The 21,937-nt window shown below is 32.5% G+C and overlaps 3 protein-coding genes across 3 annotated transcripts; 1 reads left to right on the top strand and 2 right to left on the bottom strand.

Annotated features, from left to right (window-relative positions):
* The first annotated feature begins 354 nt into the window (after nucleotides 1-354).
* Nucleotides 355-2,423, top strand: LOC100776285 (protein ROH1). The gene has a single exon (XM_003548934.5). It carries the CDS (start codon nucleotides 851-853, stop codon nucleotides 1,985-1,987), a length of 1,137 nt encoding a protein of 378 aa, XP_003548982.1. The 5' UTR covers nucleotides 355-850; the 3' UTR covers nucleotides 1,988-2,423.
* Nucleotides 2,424-4,563: 2,140 nt separating this feature from the next.
* On the bottom strand, nucleotides 4,564-12,703 carry LOC100775742 (uncharacterized). The gene is made up of 4 exons (XM_041010545.1): nucleotides 12,497-12,703; nucleotides 5,626-12,046; nucleotides 5,415-5,541; nucleotides 4,564-5,173 (listed from the first exon to the last, which is right to left on the bottom strand). The coding sequence occupies exons 1-3, from the start codon at nucleotides 12,636-12,638 to the stop codon at nucleotides 5,532-5,534; spliced, it is 6,573 nt and encodes a 2,190-aa protein (XP_040866479.1). The 5' UTR covers nucleotides 12,639-12,703; the 3' UTR covers nucleotides 4,564-5,173; nucleotides 5,415-5,531.
* Nucleotides 12,704-18,656: 5,953 nt separating this feature from the next.
* Nucleotides 18,657-20,239, bottom strand: LOC110008578 (ABA/WDS induced protein). Its single transcript, NM_001349567.1, has 2 exons — nucleotides 20,012-20,239; nucleotides 18,657-19,114 (listed from the first exon to the last, which is right to left on the bottom strand). The coding sequence occupies exons 1-2, from the start codon at nucleotides 20,159-20,161 to the stop codon at nucleotides 18,929-18,931; spliced, it is 336 nt and encodes a 111-aa protein (NP_001336496.1). The 5' UTR covers nucleotides 20,162-20,239; the 3' UTR covers nucleotides 18,657-18,928.
* Nucleotides 20,240-21,937: the final 1,698 nt, after the last annotated feature.

The following is a 21,937-nucleotide window of genomic DNA, read 5'->3' as shown; positions in this document are numbered from 1 at the left end:
ATTATTAAATTTGTTAGATCATTTTATTATTAAATTATAATATTTGATGTTTAATTTGATGATAATTATATTTTTTAGAATTAATTTGATAGGATATTATAAAATTTTAGAAACAATTTATCATTAAATTATCAGCATTAATAATTTTTGAAACTTTTTATAATTCACAAACTAAATTTAACTTTTTTTATTTTTTAAAGAACAATTTACCATTCTCATACTTTTTGAAGGACAAATTTAGTTTATATATATATATATATATTTATTTTTATTTTTATTTTTTTAATTTTCATTTTTCCAACAACCCCCAACGCGGGCCAAATTCCAATAATCCCCAATATATAATCCTCTCTTCAGAGTTCTAATCCTCACAAACGCCATTTCCTCTCTTCTTCGCTTCACTCCCTCTCTTGTCTCGTTCCTCTCCCAAGTTTCTAACTTTTTCACACATTCTCAATCCTCTCTCCAATTCCTAAGTGGGTCCCAACCCAATTCGGATTTCGTTTCTGGGTTTCCCCAATTCGAAGCTCTGCACTTTCCCCTTTGAAGTGGAATTTTTTTTCGTTCCTGTGAAGTTCCATTCCATATTCTGGGAATGGGTCTATAAAACAAGCTTCCAAATTGGAGAGAAAGTCCCAAACTTTTCGGTTCAATTTTGAGTTTTCGCAATTGGGTCTGTGATCTTCTTGTGTGGGTGAGCAAGGTTTGAAAAAACTTTCTGTGATCGTGATTTTGGCCCCAACTTCAATTGTGGCTGCATCCGCTGTAATTTGTTCACAATTTTCCGCAATATCAAAGGATCGTGACGACGAAACCACAACTGCAACCGCAATTTAAACCTAGTGTGAGAATGCGTGCTACAGCAGAATTTCAAGGTTCTGTTCTGAATCTTCGTGGGGTTCAGGTTCACTCCATGGAGGGTTCAAGCATGGAGCAAGAGCTTGATTTGTTTCAGAAGCATGTCACGGAGCGATTCCTGGAGCTATCTTCTGTTGAAAGTGGTGAATTGCTCTCTCTTTCATGGGTTAGGAAGCTGCTAGATTCGTTCCTGTGTTGCCAAGAGGAGTTCAGGGTGATTCTCCACAACCACAGGGATCAGGTGATGAAGCACCCTCCCTTGGATCGCATGGTGGGCGAGTTTTTCGAGCGTAGCGTGAAGGCACTTGATGTGTGCAATGCAATCCGTGATGGAATTGAGCAGATTAGGCAGTGGCAGAAGCTGTTGGAGATTGTTCTCTGTGCTTTGGATCACAAGAGGAGCATTGGTGAGGGCCAATTTCGCCGTGCCAAGAAGGCCCTTGTCGATTTGGCCATTGGGATGCTTGATGATAAGGACTCTAGCTCCAGTGGCTCTATAGCACATAGGAACAGGTCATTTGGTAGAAATAATGCTTCAAAGGATCATCACCACAATAATTCCTTTGGTCATTTTAGATCACTTTCTTGGAGTGTGTCAAGGAATTGGTCTGCTGCTAGGCAGCTTCAAGCACTTGGGAACAACTTGTCCCCTCCCAAGGCCACTGATATTGTTGCCACCAATGGCCTTGCATTGCCTATTTTTACAATGAGTTATGTTATGGTGTTTGTGATGTGGGCACTTGTGGCGGCGATTCCCTGCCAGGACCGCGGGCTGGGGCTCCATTTCTCGGTGCCAAAGCAGTTCTCGTGGGCGGCTCCGGTGGTGGCGCTGCACGAGCGGATCATGGAGGAGTCGAAGAAGAGGGAGAGGAAGAACACCTGTGGCTTGCTGAAGGAGATTCACCAGATTGAGAAGTGTGCTAGGGTGATCAATGATTTGGCTGATTCTGTGCAGTTTCCTTTGAGTGAGGAGAAGGGAGAAGAGGTCAGGCAGAGAGTGCAAGATGTTTCGAAGGTTTGTGAAGCCTTGAAAGATGGATTGGACCCTCTAGAACGCCAAGTGAGGGAGGTGTTCCATAGAATTGTGCGCAGCAGAACCGAGGGGCTTGATTCTCATGGTAGAGGGTAGCCTGTTGATGCTTAACCTTGCCATTTGAGATCAATTAACCTGATTTTGCTTTCTTAGATAAATTTGTGAATGACCAAAAGATGACTAGGAGGATAACCAATGGGTGATTTGAATTGAGGATCATGATAATACTATGGTATATAAAGGGGAGGATTCTTGTACGTATGAAGTATGAAGCACAAAAAAATGTATAGAGTTTAGGATATTTGAAGTAGACCTTTGTGGTCTATGTTTTCTTTTTCTCTTTTTTGTGTTGTGATGTGGCTTATTGTATAATCAGTTTTCTCAGTGTTTTGCTGCATCCTCATTGTAGTTGATTCTGATCGCGAGTATGTGTAATTCAATACATTTATCTTACGCAGCTCTTGTACTTTCAAACTTGTCGTTGCTGCGATTGCAGCCTTTGCCTTCAGAATGCAATCATTGTGACTAGGCCTTTTTTTTTATTTTTTATGTTTAGTGTTTACATAAATGTAAACAAATTCTATTATTGTAATTATATAACCCAAACATTTTTTACATGAAAGCTGTGACTCTATGCATTAGAAGTTTGGCTTTATTTAAGCAATGCTTGAATTTGAACTTGAGTATTGTAAATGAAAAATGAGGTGTGTTTGTTCCCCCAAATTGAATCTACTTGACTTGAGCTTTTCTGTTGTTATGACATATCTATCTAATCACTTTTGTTTAGAAGATTCAAATTTGTTGCAGTCAGATTTCACGTTCTCACATTGTTAGTGAAACAGAAATGTTGGGTGAAGATCAGATGATTCAAATTTCGAATGTCTTTTAGCAAATCAGTACTGTTTCAAGTCTAATTTTCATCTAACAAATCTGATTCACTGTGAATGCGTGAAATCGCTGACTGCAGCTAGTCCAGATATATTTTTAGATCTTCAATTTCAATAACCCAGAAAACAACAACCAAGCATACAAAATGTAGGTAAACAAAATTTGATGAGAAACAAAGAGCTTATATGGAGGAGGACAACTAGTATAAAGAGGTAGATGGGATTTGAGTTCCTAAAGATGTAAAGGTGAGTGTTTTGGGGTTTGTTGAGGTAGATAATGCTTGGAATGATAAAATGTGTCAAATATTTCATGATTGATGTTTTAAAAGTTTTGGTCCTAAAGAAAAATAGAACAAACTAGTGTTGTGGCTTGATGCTGTTGGATTATAAATGTTCTAATATGAGCTGTGTTGTTTCAAATATTAATAATAATCACTCTGCAATTGGTATGCGATGCAGATAGACACTATTATAAATGTAATATTAGAACTGCATCAGATGATGCTATCTGCAATTTGGAACAATGCTTGCAAATGTATTTGGTCATAGACATAGTAGAGTGTTGTAAAGGGCTTTGGGGCTTGTTTAATTTTCACCTAGCAACACAATTTGGATTGAGAAAATATGCTCAAGTAAAGATTCTGGTGCTGCATTTGGAACTCAATTACTAAGCAAAATAAAAGTCCTTAAAACAAATTTTCTAATAAATATACCAATACAATAATTCACGTATTTAATTGTCTTATTTAGACCATTGTTTTCTTGTTATGATTCGCTATTTTTATAATTGGATGTGACTAGAACTGCGCAGTGCAGTGCTAGACATGAAGAATCTGCCACGAGATTGAGTTCGATGAATCTGTTATGAGATTAAGTTTCTAGTCAAAGCTAATAAGAGAGCTTTGACATTGACTTGTTCAAGCATCATCTAGAATTGATTTTTTTTGCAAAGATGACATTATTTTTTTTTCTTGGATCTGGTCAAGGTGTGACTTATTCATCACAAGTCAATATATTCTTTTGTTGCGCTATTGGGATTTGTCCTTTCAGGTAGGTAACTAACGTAAATCACAATTGTTCTGCCAATGTTGTGGCCTCTATTCTTTTCCACAATTTTTTTCCCACTTAATTGAACCAAATTATTTTAAATGATTTAATTTGATTTTTAAATTTTTAAAAAATTTAATTTGACCTTCAAATTTTTAAAAATGAGTCAATTTAGTTTTTAAATTTTTTAAAAGATTCAATTTATTTCTCAAATTCTTAAAAATGAGTCAATTTAGTTTTTAAATTTTTTAAAAGATTCAATTTAATTTGATAATTAAATTGAATCTTTTAAAAATTTGAAGATGATTCACATAGGAAAAAGTAAAAATAGGTTAGGTTAAAAAAAAAAGGAAGGAGAAAAAGTAAAAAAGTAAAAATAGAATTGTTTTTCTTTGCAAGATGACTCAGATGACATTAGTTCTTGGATCTGGTCAACGCATGACTTCTTCATCAAGTCAATACTCAATAGTCATTAGTCAATAGTATCTTTCTTTTTAACACCATCGGGATTCGAGATTCGTCTTTTCTGGTAAACAACACAATTGTTCTGCCTAATATTGCGGTGGTCTTTGCGATTTTCAGAAGTAATTAATGCCGTAAAATTGATAAATAAAATGTTCGACTAACTTAAAAAAAATTATTAAGTATCTCATTAATTTTATCGTACATAATAATTTATCATTGAATTGAATGATAATGTAAATAATTTTATATCAATTAAATTTAAAAATACTCACGTAGCTCCATCAGATGGTGTCACATGGCAATGCCACAACATTTTTATGGTATCTCAGCTGTTATTTCATAACTTCAATAGTTCTTAATCTTATACATCAATGATATTTTTAATAACTCTCACTTTTGTCATTATTGCATTGAAATCCTATATTTTTACCACCTACAGGACAAATGCAAGTAACAGAAAAAGATAAGACCGTAAATCTAACCATAGATTTACAACACATAAATTAAGCATGCATGCTTCGAAGCAATATGTTGCTTTAAGCTGTGAAAACACCAGGTGGCCCAAATGACTCAACATTTATGTTTGCATACACACAAAGCCTAATGCTGATGCACATAGATAAGCTATATAAAGCTCTATCAGATCATACAAAAACGAAAGAACATAATTATTATCATCAAAAGTAAATTTTGATGCCCTAGAAATGGTTTTCAAAAGGATAAAAAAAATTCCCTAAAACAGACAAGACACTAGTAAGCACAAATAAATTCGTGGAACAAAAATAGTTACCAGGTACAAACCTCCATTTGGGCACGAACAGCTCCTTTATCAAAGAGAACACATCCTTCTTGCTCTTCCAAGGAAGCAAAATTCGTTATAAAACTGCATTGCCAGGATTTTCAAAATGATCAGTACTATGAATTAATATGTTGCCAACATAAAAAGGGTTATTAATTATAAGAATGAAAAGAAATTGAGTTAATTGGCAATTTTACCAATCATTTTAGGACTATAATAGGAATCACTATTAATTGTGTAAGGTTGATTCATCATGCCAATATATTTTTCTTTTTCATAGCATGAAACATGAGAAGATCCAAGTCATGCACACCATTGTGCTTACCAAAAGAGCAAAGATGTTGCTATGTATAGAATGAACAACCCACTTCATGCACTTCTCCATTCAACTTCCTTGAGTTCAAAAGTGACCAATAATGTGAATTTCAGCTCACTTTGAGTATCACTTACCACTGCAAGCAAAACAGGCACACCGCATAAGATATTCTTCATAGCAAAAATGAAAATCTAGACTTAATGAACACATATGTATATACCCTTTTCTGGCTCTTCTATGCCGAATAAAGAGAAATATTCCAGAAGCAAGAAGGGCTGATCCAGCTATGATAATAGAAACGAACAGTTTCTTTGATCTTTTTTGGTCGTTCTTCTTCCCTTCAGTGGCTTCCTCTTCACATTCTTTTTTCTCCTCTAACATTTGAGAGTCTTCATGATCAGCTTCGTCTACCTGCTCATAAGCCTTTTCTTCTTCAATTTCATGTTTTTCATGGCTTTCTTCCTGATCTTTGTTTATGCATTGTTGATCTTTAGAGGACTCTGGCTGAAGTGTTTCTCTTTGTTCAACTTCTTCGTCTGTTTCACTTTTGGTTGATTCTTGACTATCTATTTCAGAGTCCCTGTATGAATCTTGAGACTCGTCATGACTAGCATCTATCTTATCCTTGCCTTCAACTTCAAATGGTTGTGTGGAAGGTGAACTTGAAAATTTTGAGGGTTCAACCGCTTCATCTGCAACTACTTCTGATGTTGTAGTACCCTCTGCAGAATGAATATATTTTTTTCCTTCTTGCATATCCACTAAACTCTTAGCCTTCGAGTCATCCTTTTTCATACCATGCTTTTCTAATTCATGTGACTCTTTGCTCCACAGTTCTATAGATGGAGATGGCAGTTGATTTACTTGTGGCTCATCATTCTCACCTTTTGCTTTTGAATGTGTAGTTGTAGCTTGTGCAAGTTCTTCTTTTTTAAAAGTGGTTGCTTCTAGTGCATGAATGGGTCTTTTTCCTTTCTTTTCATGTTGTACTTCCTCTATCTTTGGAATTTTATAGTGCTTGCTTGGCAATGATAATTTATGAGGTTCTTTTCTTTGGATTGCCTTAGGCATAGGTGACATATCTTCCTTCTTTGATTTTTCAACTCCTTGCTTTGGAGTTACTGTTAGAGGTTCCACCTCCTTTTTAGGTGTGACTTCTTTTGAGTCTTTTTGATGTTCTCTGTTGAGACTTTCAAGCATTTTTTCTACAGCCTGTTTGGATCCACTAGTCTTTTCAAACTCGTTAGTTATTTCCCCCATTTTAGGCTTCCTATCTTCTGCACTTTGTGTTGTTTTTCCCATCTCTCTTTTGAGTGGTAGTTTGGAAGCCTCTTTTGTTTCTTCACTCTTTGCAACCTTTGGCCTTTCCCTTTTTATCTCAGGAACTACTTCTGCTCCGTGTTCCCCTTTTGACATCCCTTCTTCTACAACTTTTGCTTGATATCCTTTCTTATCCACCTTTTCAACATCAGCCTTTATCTTTTCTTCTTGTATCCTTGGCTTTTCATCTTTAACATTTTGAGCTATTGTGTATTTCTCTTTACTAGGAGTTGTTTTCAAGTCTCTTTTCGTTTCCATCGTTTTAGCCACAAGGCCAACATCTGCTACATATTCTTTTTTGGGCATCTCCTTTCCTGTAGTGCCTACTTTTCCAACTCCTTTGACGACATCTCTTTGCACATGTTGATCACTGTCATCAATTTTCTCTTTATTCCCTTCGATTTCCTCTTGCATTGTCTCCCTGACTTTTTGTCCTTTGGCAAACTGATCTTTTCTTGTGATTGGTTCTCCTTTCTTTATTTGTTTTTCTAGAGGAATTTCTGGCTTCAAAGTTTTCCTCTGTTTTGATTCTTGACTATCCTTCATTTCAATTATATTCTTCATATCTTTTGTTTTTTCATCCTTTTTTGATTCAATGAATGCTTTTGCTTTGCCACCTTCATATAGTTTATCTTTTTCTTCAACTTTGGTTTGTTGAGTTGATGAAAACCTTGCAACCTCTTTAGAGCTTTCAATGTTATAAGTGCACTGTTCTCCTTCTACTTCCTTTTCTTTCTTTGGTTTTATAGTGTCTTGTTTCACACCTCCTTCGTTTGATTCATGAGTCTCCTTGCTTTGAATATTTGGAGGTAACAACTTTGTTTTCTGTGTCTTATCCTTTGCACTCGTTTGTTCAACCTCCTTAAATTCCACACTAATTGCACGTGTAGTTGGGCCTTTAGTTGATTGCAATTCACTTTCAGGAGATTCAATCTCTAATACTTTTGGATGTTTATCCTCTGTTACTTTGAAAGTCATGGAAATTCTTCCACTCTCAGGCACTTGAACTTTTTCCTCAATTGTAGACTCAACAACATCTGTTTCCTCACTCTTTCTTTTGGCTGGCTCATCTATCTCTTTGTCCTTTGTTTCCTTTCTTGTCGTTGCAAGTGAGTCTACTATTTGCATAGGAAAGTCTCTTGCTGTTGTCCTTGCTTCATATCTTCCTCTACTTGTCCCTTCTTGCAAACATTGTTGATCTTTTCCCTTAGTTATATTTGTCCTCAAACCTTCTTTTGCTTCAGCTTGTATCATTTCATATTTCTCTCCTTGTACTTTCTTCACAAATTCTTGAGTTGTAGCACCCTTTTCTTTGAAAATTGTTTTCTTTTCCTCACTTCTTTGCTTGTCTAACTCTTCTTTGGCGACTTTTGCTTCATCTATCTTTGGTCCTTTTAGTCCCTCTCTTTTATCAGCTAGTGAATCCACCGTTTTCACAGGAAACTCTTCTTTTGCAGTTGTGCTTGCTTCAAATCTTCGTTTGTTCCTTTTTTCTGGTAAACGATGTTGATCTTTTTCTATTGTTTGGATCTTAGAACCTTCTCTTTCTGTCTGAGTTGACTCCCCTGTAATGGCTTTTATCAAACCCCTTTTTTCTTCAACTTGTGTCTTCTCATATTTGTCTTCATTTACTTTCTTCACAAACTCCTCGATTTTGGCACTATCTTTGACATAGTTTGTTTGTCCTATCTTTGGAAACTTTGGTTTTTTGCTTCCATCAAATACCCAAACATCAACATTATCTTTCTCACTTATTTGGTCACTAGAATTGAGTTTTGGCGTTCCGATTTCTTTCTGATTTATGTCCTCAGTTTCATACTCATCAAAAGCATCATTTGGTTCAACATGCATCTTTATAGAGCCTTCTCCTCTCAAGTTCACAATAACATATTCATTTTTATCCCTTTTATTTTGGGAAATTGCTTCCATCACCTGCTTGGGAAGCTTTGCCTGGAAAGTCCCCAACACTTCAAATACTACTTTGACCATATTGTTTGGTACATATGGTCCATCTCTAGATTTTCTTTCAATGTTGGACTCCTCAGTTTCCTTCTGTAAGATCTCACTTGCTATGTTTTTCTCAGTAACCCTGCCTGTTGTATTGGACTTTTCTCCTTTCACTTTTTCCATTGAACATTCGGTTTCTGCCATTGCTTCTTTGATAATTTCTTTTTGTTCTTCCATCTTTGCAACCTTTAGTCCTCTACTTCCATCCTGCCTCCCAACCAGCTTGGGCAACTCTTCAGTTGGTACTTCAAATTTTCCTTTATCAGTTTTCTCTAGTACATTTTCTTGATCAATATCCTTAGTTCCATTCTTATTCTTTTTAATTTCCTCTTGCATTGTTTCTTCTGCTATGTCTTTCTTTGCTTCCATATGCGTCATTTTGAGTTCTTCACCTTCTCTCTTATCCACAAAATAATCAATTTCTTTGTCTTTTCTTTTGACAATTGGTTCACTATCATATTCAATTTCTTTCGTGTGAATCCTTTTGGGTTCTCTACCTTCACCTTGATCCACAAAATATTCAGTCTCTTTGCCTTTTTTTTTAATGGTTGCTTCTTTGATATCTTCACTTTCTTGCATTATCTCTGTTGTGTCCTTTGCCTCCATATGCGTCCCCTTGGGGTTTTCACCTTCACCCTCATTCAAAAAATAGCCAATCTCTTCTTCACCTTTTCTTTTGCTCATTGCTTCTTTAACATATTCACTTTCTTGCATTGTCTCTGTTGTTAAGTCCTTATTTTCTTCCATATGCATCCTTTTGGGTTCCCCTCCTTCACCGTTAACAACAAAATATTCAGTTTCTTTACTTTTTTCTTTGAACATTGCTTCTTTGACATCTTCATTTTCTTGCATTGTCTCTTTTATTAAGTCCTTCTTTGGTTCTGTATGCATTCTTTTGGGTTCTTTACCTTCACTTTTATCTGCAAAATTTTTAATCTCCTTGTCTTTTCTTTTGACCATTACTTCTATGACATCTTTAGTTTCTTGCATTGTCTCTGTGGTTAGGTCATTCTTTGATTCCATATCCATCCTTTTGGGTTCTTCACCTTTTCCCTTATTCACAAAATACTCAATCTCTTTGCCTTTCCTTTTGGCCATTTCTTCTTTGACATCTTCACTTTCTTGCATTGTCTCTTTTGTTAAGTCCTTCTTTACTTCCATTTGCATCCTTCTGGGTTCTTCACCTTCACCCTTTTCTACAATTCCATCCTCTTTGTCATTCCTTTTGACCATTTCTTCTCTGACATCTTCACTATCTAGCATTGTCTCTGTTGTTAAGTCCTTCTTTTCTTCCATTTGCATCCTTCTTGGTTTTTCACCTTCATCTTCATCCAAGAAATAGTCAGTCTCTTTGCCTTCTCTTTTGACCATTGCTTCTTTCAAATCTTTACCTTCTTGTGTTGTCTCTTTTGCCAAGTCTTTCTTTGCTTCCATCTGCATCCTTTTGCACTTTTCACCTTCACTATTATCCATAACATATTTAATCTCTTTTCTTTCTCTTTTGACCATTGCTTCTCTGACATCTTCGCTTTCTTGTAGTGTCTTTTCTGTCAAGTCTTTTTCGGCTTCCTTGTGCATCCTTCTGGGTTGTTCACCTTCATCCTTATCGACAAAATATTCAATCTCTTTTGATTTTCTTTTGATCATCGCTTCTTTGACATCTTCAGTTTGTTGCATTTTTGAAGCACTCAACCCTTTGTTTTCCTCAACAGTAGCTTTTGGTAACTGCTTAGGAAACTCTTCCCATATTGTCGTTGAATCAAGCTTACCAGCCTTTTCCCCATAATGTTCTTGATCTCCATCCTCAGTTTCAATCTTAGGCTTTTTGATGTCCTTTTTCATGCTATCTCCAGATATGCATTTTTGACTATTCTTACTGGTTTCAACAGGCATCCTTCCAGTTTCCCTTCCATCCATATTTTCTTCTATGCTTTTAGTTTTGTCCTTTTGTTGAATCCTAGCTTTCCTGAATTCTTGGCTTGTACCACCGATGTTGCTAGGAATATGAACATCTATATTTTGGTCAAGTTTTGGTGCCTTCATTGGTTCCATATTACTTTCTTTTAGTCTAACCTCAGTTTCTGTCTTAGTTTCTCCAAATTGTTTCTGTTTTGACTTTTCAAGTATCTCTTCCTCGGTAGACACATTGACCTCAACACACATCTCTCCAGACTCCTGTCTCTCAATCTTCCCAACAGTCCTTTTAGCTTCCCCCGTTTGTTCAATACCAGAGTCTTTAGGTTCTCCTTGGCTTGTATCTCCAATGTTTTGTGTGACATGTGCACCAATATTTTGCTCTAACTCTGATGTCTTCGTTCTTTTGTATCCTGCTTTCCTTATCTTTTCTTTCACACTTTCTCCATCTCCATCCTTAATTCCTATCTTGGATTCTTCTATTTGTTTCTGGATCACCTCTCCAATTTTGTTTCCATTGGCATCATCAAGCATCTTTTCAGATACCAATTTTTCCTCCTCCTCAAAACCTCCATTGTCCTCCATTTCTTGAACCTCAAACTCTTTATCATGACTTGTATCTCCAATATTATGTGGCATACCTTCACCTACATTGTTCTCCTTTTCTGATGTTTTCACTGCTTCATAAACTGTCTTTCCAACCTCTTCTCTCATGCCTTTTACCCCTTCATCCTCAATCCTCAACTTAGATTCTTCTATTACCTTTTGGCTTGTGTCTCCAATTTTCTGTGAGGTGCCTCTACCAATATTTTGCTCTAGTTCTGATGTCTTCATTACTTCACATCCTTCAATTTCACCCTTCTCTCCAGAACTTTCTCCATTTCCACCCAACTTAGACTCTTCTACATCTTTTTTTATTTTCTCCTTAATTATTTCCCTATTAGCATCATCAAGCATCTTGTCAGATTCTCCTCCATCCTTCTCCATGAAACTTTCACTGTCCTCCATTGCTTGAACTTTAGAGTTAGACTCTTTAGATCCTTTTTGGCTTGCCTCTCCAACAATACCAAGAATTTGATCAGCTTCACTTTTCTCTAGTTCTGATCTCCCTCTTTCTGATTCTTCCTTGATCTCTTCAATCCTAACCCCACAAATTCCTTTAACCAATTTTGGCATGAAAATATTCAATGTCCATTCCTCCTCATCATACTTTGCTTTGATCCCATCCAGTTTCACCCCATCAGGAATTTTGAAAACCTTATTGAACCCTGCAACATCAACCTCTTTCCTATGCATTAACCATCCCATCATCAAAATATTCTGAACAGGCTTCTCTCCACTAATTGATATCTTACTACCATCTTCACTAATCTTGATGTCAATGTTATTCCTCTTATAACCTGTGTTTGCATAGATACTTACCATGATATATTACATAAAGGATAAAGGACAAAAAAAAGAAAAAAAAAGACAGCCAAATACATCAGTTATATACTAGACCACTGGTATCCTCTCAACTCTGCTTGAGTCAAATAAGACTATCATGGACGGCAAAGCTCTCCTTGTGTTGTTCCTACTTTTTCAAGTTTGAGTCCTAATTATGCAACTACATTAAATACTCATAGAGAGCTTTGTGGTCTCTACTATCAATTATGTAAAAATTTGACAAGGCTACTCTTATGGATGGAACTTTTCATATTATTCATTCCTATCAAATGATTACATAGGGGTCTGAATAAATACAATAGAGATGCACCCAAAAGACCAACAACTGTTACAAACTCAGCAATCTGTGTGTTATGCACAAACGCATGTATGCTATGGACAGCTATTCGGAAATGAAAACTGACCTTTAAGATGAGCAGTGAGGATGAACATAATGTTTGTTTCTCTAGATTGAAAGATAGGTCCTGCCTTTGCTAATCGATACTCAGAGATGGAAGCAATGTCATCTCTAGTTTTAGTGATTTTGAGTCCCAATTTCAGGTCCATCTATGTTGCTGCTATAATATTTTTCTTAACAGAACAAGGATTAAAAAAATGTAGTGCTATGTTAAAATAAAAAATAGTGTTGAACAAATTTTCAAATGAGTAATGTTTGAGACTTCTATTATTGTCTCATTATAATTGTGTAGTTTCAACAAATGAGAAGAATTTATTCTTTTCTTTCACTTGTAGTTGTAGCTCTTGTGGGTTCCAAAGATGAGGAATTGGTGATATGCTTACGGTTTGTGTTGTTCTTTCTTTGGCGGGAAGCTAATACTTTAATCCTTTCCTTTTAAAGATATATATCAAAACCGTATAATATACAAGTTTTTAAAGCTCTCTTGATTAAAGTCAAATCTTTGTTAAATAAAGTGAAAGCCTATCAGATGAGCTTCATGATTATTGTCTTGCACGGACGCACTAAAGTTTGATGGGTGGGAGCCACTTGAAATGAAATTTCACTACTAGGTGTCACTTACTATTGTTAATGATTTTTCTGTATCCTTCTATTACAGTGAGGCTTAACTTAATTCAAGTCATAGATTGGAAGAATCATATTAGTTCACATAAAATTCAATCAGAGTTCAAGGAATAAATTACTTACCAATTGGAAAAAAGGAGCTAGGAAACTTCTACTCAAAGAGAGGAATGGAAGAGATAAAAATTAATTAATGACAAACTTTAATAAGTGAAAGCCATTTTTCATGGAAATAATCCACATAAAGCTTTTTAATTTATTGGTTAATTAAGAAATGTATATTATACTTTGAAGAGAGTAGTAGTACACAGATAAACAAATTTCACTTTGAATTATTACATTTAATACTTGTATAATATCTGTTCTAACAACATGCTTAAGGTTTGTACATAGAAAACATATTTCTCACAACTTGGGTTAATAGGAAGATTCCTAGGACATTCTGAATGAGGGCACCATAACAAGGACTAATATTGCACCCTCCCCCCATGACTCTAAAACTAAAGTATCCAATATATCAGAGCTTATTTCTACTTCTCAAGCACAAGGTATGAAGAATCGTGTAATTAAGGACGTAAATAGGAACTATAACTGACTGACATATAAAAGTTACAAATAAATTTGTATACTAAACTCCAACAAAATGTAATTAATAAAAATGAAGGTTGGTTAACCTTTCTTCTACTAATAGCATTTTGAATATGTATAATAGTGTGCAACTAATAACTGTTAGAACAAAAATCAATTGTTCAGAATTTTCGTAATACAAATCCATAATAATTGACCGGCCTTTTACAAATATTAATGCTAACCTCGTCAGCAAGTACTCAACAAAAGAAAAAGGGTGCATAAGCATAAAGAAGGCTTTATTGTAAATGATACATCATGCATGAAACTGTCTGTGGTTTTCATTTAGCTATTATGAAAAAATTGAGTTATTAAGTAGGCTATATATTAGGTCAAGTTAAGGATCATTGTTTAAGTATGAGCAATCAGTCATAAAATACCGGTATTTCTTGGGAGTATATCAAGCTAACTGCAAGCAGTTTCTGACATTCAAAGGCAAAGTTGGATCATTTAGATCCAGCCAGATACATACTTAGCTTTCCAGTGAGCACATTCTTTATTCTCTAGTAGTTCAAGAAGTCCTTCCAGTATCTGCATATTTAATTTAAAGTAAATAATTAAGATATTTAATCAAACGATAAAAGGAAAAAGGAAAAAAAAAAGTGTAGTGGGTTTCAATAAAGGAAACAGTCCAAACTTCATATGTTGAAAATAAAGGATTTCAAATATATACTGCCATAGTTTTCTGTCTAGGCTTTTAACTGTTTAGTGCAAGTTTGGGCTCAACAGTGCATATTGGAATGCAAGAAGAGCTCATACCTGTCAATTAACCTCATATATTTTCAATTAAAAACAGTTATAGAAGAATAAAACATTTAAAATTAGTGCCTCCAATCTTTCACAGCTGCAGCAGTGAGCTATATATTATCATATTCATGAGGTGGACGATAATTTTACCAAAAAAGGGGTGGCACCACCTATATCTGATCAAACCAGCAGTATTTATAGGAACCTGAAATTAAAATAAATACTCATTAGTGTTAATATCACCATCCTTAAATTAAAACTAGTGGTGCTGGTAACTTAGATACCAAGTCAATCAGAGGGTAAGGTAGCCACCTACGTACTCAAGCCAAAAGGATATTTGATAATTGACCATTCCCAATTCCACATGTTATATTTCTTTTAAAAATTTCCCAAGCTGCACAAATATCTTGCCAAAACTTGCTAAACTCTTGTGATTTGTCTAAAAGAAAGTTTATTCCCATAACCACATCTGTATTTCTCTCTAACATTTCTTGATCATAAGGACATCTCATAAGAGGATAACTGCCAAATAGCCCTCATCATAAAGGCAAGATTAGCTTTCATCATCTTCCTCAATCCCTAGAGCCTCCCTGACTTTTTGTAGCACAAATAACAACCCAAGACATGTGATGGAGGACTATGAAGATAAAAAATGAGTTTAAAATGAAGCCAAATCTTAAAATAAGAATTTATGTAATTGGACCTTTGTTATTGGCTTTTTTATTTTTGTGTAATTTTTGTTGATTTAGTTGGGTTGTAATTGGGTCATTAGTTTTGTTAGTCAGTAATATACATAGAACTCTTAAGTTTTTTTTTTTAACGAGCTTTGGATGAATTGAAAGGAGAGTTTATTTTGCTTTGATTATTGTATAAAACCTTAGTATTCTTATCAAATAATTTCTATTCTTCACTATTAATCCTCAGTTTATCAATGTTTAAGAATTGTAGGGTTGTTTTTTTTTTTTTTCTGTTTTTTTTGCCTCAACTATTTTTTCTCTTTTATAATTTTTTTCATATTGTTTTTTAATCGTATGGATAAGATTAATCAGGCGGTGTTAAAAAATGATCCACGACAAACCATCTACATAAATATTGTACCGTAACCTTCGTATTATATATGTTTATCATTGCTTTTTAAAGGAGGAAGGTTTATTATAGTGCTTTCAAGTATTCAACTTTTTCATTAGTATTCATGTTGCCCTAGCGACTAATTCTCATTGAACCACACTTTTATCCACCACTTGCGGCATATGGTATTACGTGATTTTGCTATAATTTACCAATATCATGCGTACCAATCATATATGTCGGCAAAATGTCATTTCATCTTGACTTTTGTGTATTTGAACATATTTGTTTTTTTTTTTAAGTCTGTGTTGTTGCTCCATTCTCTAACATGTTATTTTGACAAGGGTGAAGATACATAATATCATTTTATAATAAAAAAAATATACTTGACACTTTTTTTCTATCTTTCTCTTTTTTCATATCTTACCTCCTATAAATTTATCATTTTTCTCTTTTATTTTGTTAGTGTCCAATTTCCATCAAACATTTTTCTTTTAAAAAAGAATAGAGATATTTAAAATATCCTCATATTACAAATATCTTATTAACACATTTGATGTACAGTCCTTTTTAAAAATTTAAACTTTTTTACATCCTTTCAAACTAAATAGTAAATAATCATTCTTAGTGCTTCTTGAAACTTGTTTTACTCAATCATAAAGCTAAAAATAACGTCAATTTAAACAAATAAATTGATAACTTAATTAATAATAAATTAAGAAAATTAAATAAATGATAAGTTTTTATTCTCTAACAAGTTAATTTCATATGCTAATTAACAATTTGATAGGTTCATTAGATAAGTTGATAACTTAATTAATAATTTTATAACGACATTTTTCCATATATGTTAACATATTTTGAAGAAAATTAATCACTAATGCTTGCCAAATTTTTAGAAATTTTTTAATTAAAAATAAATAAATATTTTCTAGAGTTAATTTGAGCTATTCCTAATAAGCATATCGAATTTCCCATATTTATTTTATTCAATTAATCTTCCCTTATTTTACCATTGTAGTATTAAACGCACATGAAACAAAAAATAGAATGATAAATTTAATAAATTAAAGTAAAACAACTCTTTAACTATTAATCTGGAGATTAGTATTAATCAATTGATTAAAATAATTTTCGATTTATTAAATATATCAATTTTGAAAATTATTATTTAATTATAACACTTATGTGATTGATAGAATATTTGTAATAATTAGACTTTTATTTTGGACGATCAGTAACAGTTCAACTATAATGTCTGTTGAAAAATTTCTCTTATGTTATAAAATTACTTTTGTCTAGATAATTTTTCATGTATATGAAAAAGTCTTAATTTTCAAGTAATTAGAGATAATTATTTTCACATTCTTTAGTATTTTTTCAAATTTAAAGATGATTAGCAAAGATATATTCTTCTTCATTCGACATCAAATACATAGATTTTTTTTATTTATAAAGTTCTCTTAATATTAAATATGCTATAATTCATATCTACAGTAAAACTTCTTTCAATTACTCGATACAAAATCATCTTGAGATTGACTTTTGGACAAGGAAAAGGAAAAACCACGTTGAGAAGGCAAACTCAGCCACAAGTCCTGAACTCAACTTTATAAACATATTCAAGCTTCACAGTTGCTGGACGAACTACAAGCCCTTTGAGATCAAAGACTTGCCGTTGATCAGGGTTTTTTCTCTTCTTCTTTTTATTCTTTTGTCTTTCATATGATGTATTTTAGTGATGTGAATTAAAACTCTAAGTATTAAACTAAGAAAACAAACATAACAAAACTGCAGACACAAAAAATATAACCAAACTAACATTTATTAACAAGAAAAATAAATAAATTCTTGTATAATTGTGCCTTACTTTCAGGAATAAGGATAAGAGTTTAAATAAATTAAACATATTTCTTATTATCAACGGTTATGATCAAGGCATGCACTTTAATTTCAAGTGAAGTTAAAGATTAATATGAGAATAATTCCCTTTAGATGAGGACATGGTTGAAGAGAATATATTTGAGTGAAATCTCAGCAATCGAATTTAGAATTATATAATCACAAATCAACTGATATGACAATTATTTACTCTATTGTTATCTTTCTAGGCTCTATATCATTGTAAACACGAACTTAATTAAGCAGATTAGGACATGTGATGGATAAATTTAGTGGGGGGCAATTATGTGTGTAGAAATATCAATATTACACTACTACAAATTGTAGAGAGACATAGATACGTACTCACATTATTGCTTTTTACTGTCTTTCAATCTTCAACTACTTATACTTTGCTTTACAGCCAGACTCGAGTTTCTTCTAATGGCATGCTTTATCGTGGTGCCATTAATCCCTTCCAGATCGATCTTTTATCTTTATTTTTATTAGTAAATATTAATGATTAGTTTATTAGATTTTTTTATTAGCAGAAGGAATTAAATCTACAATTTTTTTTAATCACTCATTTAATCTTATCTATCTCTTTCGAGATTGACCTAATGACAAAAGACTTAAAACACATTTTGAGAGAGATATTTTTACTTTAAATGAGAAAATTATATATTTAATTTTTTCACTAAAATATAAGTCTCTTTTGTTTTATAAAAATAAATAACAAATTATTTTTTTATTGATAAGCCTGAAAGTTGAACTTTAATATATAATTTTATCATTAGATCAGCCTTGCTCAAATCGCACGGTAGTTATTTTACCTTTGGTTCAACTTCTCTACAATTTAGTTTAGTTGAAATGTCTAAGTGTTTTCTTTAGTAGCATAGGAACCCATAGTTAGACATCAGAGTACAATTTGATTGAGAAGGAGATCATTTTGTTTGCATTCAACTAATTTTTCCAGCTGCTAATTAAATTATCTGAATTTTTCAGCTAACATTAGATCGACGGCTTGCTCATAACAAAAAGATTAATTATAAACATGATAAGGGTTTTTATTTTCAATAAGGTTCATTATTCACTTATTATTACAAGAAAAATGAAAGAAGTATTGATGTGTTGTAAATCACCAAATGTGTATTTCTTTTTATTTATATGTCTCATATATCAATGATGAAACTGATAACTTAATTAATTGACCGGGAGTACTCTTAACACATACACCTTGCATAAAATGATCAGGATAATAATACAATCTCAAATTACTTTACAATCTTATTATCAATATAGCCAACATAGCATACATTATATATACGCAAATATATATATGAAGTAACACCATAGGCATAATTAATTAAACACTCTTCAAGCTCGCACAGAATTTATTCAAAGGCACACTAGAAATGGAAGATATGATAGAGATACACAGGCATGGTGATACTTAGGAGCTTGAATATTAATTATATATGAATATTTATCATGTTCAGCCAAACAGATGGTGGTGCTTCTTTCCATGAGCTTCCTCATCTTCTTTCTTAACTTCCTTTTTCTCATGGTGTTCATGCAAGACAAAACCACCAGCACCAACAGTAGCTGCTGCCGCAATCTCCTCTTCTACCTTGTGCCTGTGAGCATGCTCTGGGTCTTTCTTGGCCTCATGCTTCTCATGCTGTCATAAAATTAACCATTGCAGCAAAAAGGGATCAATTTTGTTTTCAATACATATTAGAATATACATTTCAATTTTTTGTTATATATCTTTCTTTCTTTCTTTTTTTTACTTTATTTGTCTTCCTATCTTTTTCTTCATTTCTCATTATATATTACATCACTTAATCACTTTCTCTCTCTCTTTTTTCTTTCTTAAGTTCCATCTTTTTCTACACCTAATTTTTTATGAACTTTTATTGTTTCTCTTCTGATGGCGTCATAAAAGTACTATACTCTATACACCCATGACCCCAACAATTTTCATTTAAGAAAAAACAAACCACATGAGATGTATAGACAGTATAGTTACACACAGTGGGTAGAGTGAAATAATACTATATAGCTATAATATATTTTTATATCTATTATCCACAATTATTAAAGCATCACAATCCAAAAGTACAAAGATCAAGTATGTATATATGTTGGCCGCCTTAAAAAGAAAATGTCAAATTGAAATTATTTGTGGACATGATTCAAGATGATAGGATTAATTCATGTCCAAAACACAAATTAATGACAATTTTTTCAATATGTAAGGCTTTAAAATGCTTACAAAAAAAAATATGAAAATTATTAATGCACACGCATACATATAAACATATTAAAATTAACCGATTTAGATACGTCCAAGTCTAAGTGATGATGTATATGTGGGGGAGGTATATATATTTCCCTCGATTAACAAAGAGTTTGCACTTCTTTTATTTATTCTGGTGAAGGTAACATTTTAAAGCTAAAATATATAAAAAGGGGGTGTGAATCATCTCACATAAGTAATATATAAATCTATTTCAAATTAAATAAACGATCGTGAACAAAATATATTATTGAAGGAAGATATATAATTAATTACCAAGGCATAAGCACCGGCAGCCGCAGCACCAAGTTCCCCAAGGTGCTCAAGATGCTTGTGGTGCTTCTCCTCCTTCTTATAATCAACCTCGCCAGGCACATCATCGCCCTTGTGGTGGTGGAAGTGGTGGTGGTGCTTCTCCTCAGCCATGATGCTTGCAATTAAGGGATTAATTGAGGTAATTAGATAACTAAGATATCAAGGAAATGGGTTTGAGGTGTGATGGATGGGAGTGTTGGGAAGCTTAGGTTATCTATTTATAAATTGATGATCATTTTGTTGACCTTGTGTGATTGGTTGGTTAGGTGCACCTTCCTTGGTAGGCCATAATAAATTATTTTATGAATGATTTAGAAATCTAAATTAATCTAGCTTCCCTAACTATCCATATATCTTCTAATTTTGGACTCTGAACTAACAGTGTTTACAGTTGTGGAAAACTCTTATTTGGAGATGAAAAAAAAAAAAAATCTTCCGCGATATGCATGGGGCCACTATGGCTTATCAACAAGAATTGAGGATTCATGATATTATTTAACTGGTTTAATTGAATATCAATAATGTGATTTAAATTCCTAAAAAATATGTGAAGAAATAATTTCTTGTATCAATTTATATTTTAAAGAAAATATTCATTTTCTTAAAACAAATAATTTGAATTGATTTTTTTTAATGAAGTCATAATTGGAAAAAAAATGAAATATATAGCACGTTATAGAAAATAGAAGCAATTTATTAAACATTTTCTTATTAACTATATTTTTAATGTAAGTTGCACATTTCTCATTTTATACAACCATAAAAATAATCCTATATGACGATGTAACTCTTGACAATAGATAAATAAATATAGTTTTGAATAAAAAAAAGTAAAAGAAAATAGACCTAACAATATATAAATATATATAGTTGTGAATAAAGAATAAGTAAAAGACAATAGACATAAAGTAAAAAACACAAAAATTATTTTAATTAACAAAAGAAAGTGTTGCAAAATGACTGTTTAAATTATATTTATATATTATTAATTTATTTATATTATATTTTTTGAAAATTTAAGAGGATAAAACACTAGGGAAATCTCTACCAATAGGCTACAAGAAAACCATATAAATGTTGTGATTAAATAAATTTAATTTTCTTTAACTCTTCTGTATGTCCACGCTAATTGATAAATGTTATTTGTTTGATCACATGAGTGTAACACTTAGGGGTGCTTATGAATATAAGTCTTTCGTGAATTTAAATTTATCCAGAGGTTAAATTTGGTCGGTCTTTTCAAATTCGTTTGATTTTTTGCTGGTCCATCAGTTTTAATATTTCAACTTGTTAACTCGATTTATTCATCCATTGTATTAAATTATTCTTATTATTTATTTTTATATATACATATAATATATATTTTTAAATTTTAAAAATTAATTACTATTATGCTTCAAATTTTGTGATTCAAATCTATTACAACAAAACTGGATGTAGAATATCTATTTTGTCTTTACTTTATTTCAAATTATCTTAGATTTAGTTAAAGTTTTGATACTAATCATTTAATTATTTAAGAATATTGGAATGAGCAAACTATACTGTAGTGCTAATTTATTTATTATATTTTAATTTTTAAATCATATTTAACAAACCTATGTAAAGATAATAATATGATTTCTTTTTTTATTTTCTTTTTACTATTTGACTACACGTTATTATAAGTAATGTATTTATTATTTCATTTATAAGCAATGTATTTATTATTTCATTTAATAAAAAAATTAGCTTATAAAATATATTAAATTTTAAAAAATAACAAACAAATTTAAATATTTTGACATGTTGATGTAACCTAACTCAAACTATTTACAAATGAATTATATTTTAATTTTTTTTCTTAAAAAATCAATCAAAACCAACTCATTCAAATTTCATTCAAAT

This window comes from Glycine max, chromosome 16 (genome assembly GCF_000004515.6).
Source record: "Glycine max cultivar Williams 82 chromosome 16, Glycine_max_v4.0, whole genome shotgun sequence".
Lineage (NCBI taxonomy): Eukaryota > Viridiplantae > Streptophyta > Magnoliopsida > Fabales > Fabaceae > Glycine > Glycine max.
The sequence above is the reverse complement of the archived record's forward strand: the minus strand, read 5'-3'. Positions and strand labels throughout refer to the sequence as shown.

Coding starts and splice junctions, on each gene's coding strand:
- LOC100776285 (XM_003548934.5), top strand. CDS start 851: ATGCGTGCTACAGCAGAATTTCAAGGTTCTGTTCTGAATCTTCGTGGG.
- LOC100775742 (XM_041010545.1), bottom strand. CDS start 12,638: ATGGACCTGAAATTGGGACTCAAAATCACTAAAACTAGAGATGACATT. Junction 12,047..12,496: donor CCTCACTGCTCATCTTAAAG/GTCAGTTTTCAT, acceptor ATGCAAACACAG/GTTATAAGAGGAATAACATT.
- LOC110008578 (NM_001349567.1), bottom strand. CDS start 20,161: ATGGCTGAGGAGAAGCACCACCACCACTTCCACCACCACAAGGGCGAT. Junction 19,115..20,011: donor CTGCCGGTGCTTATGCCTTG/GTAATTAATTAT, acceptor ATTTTATGACAG/CATGAGAAGCATGAGGCCAA.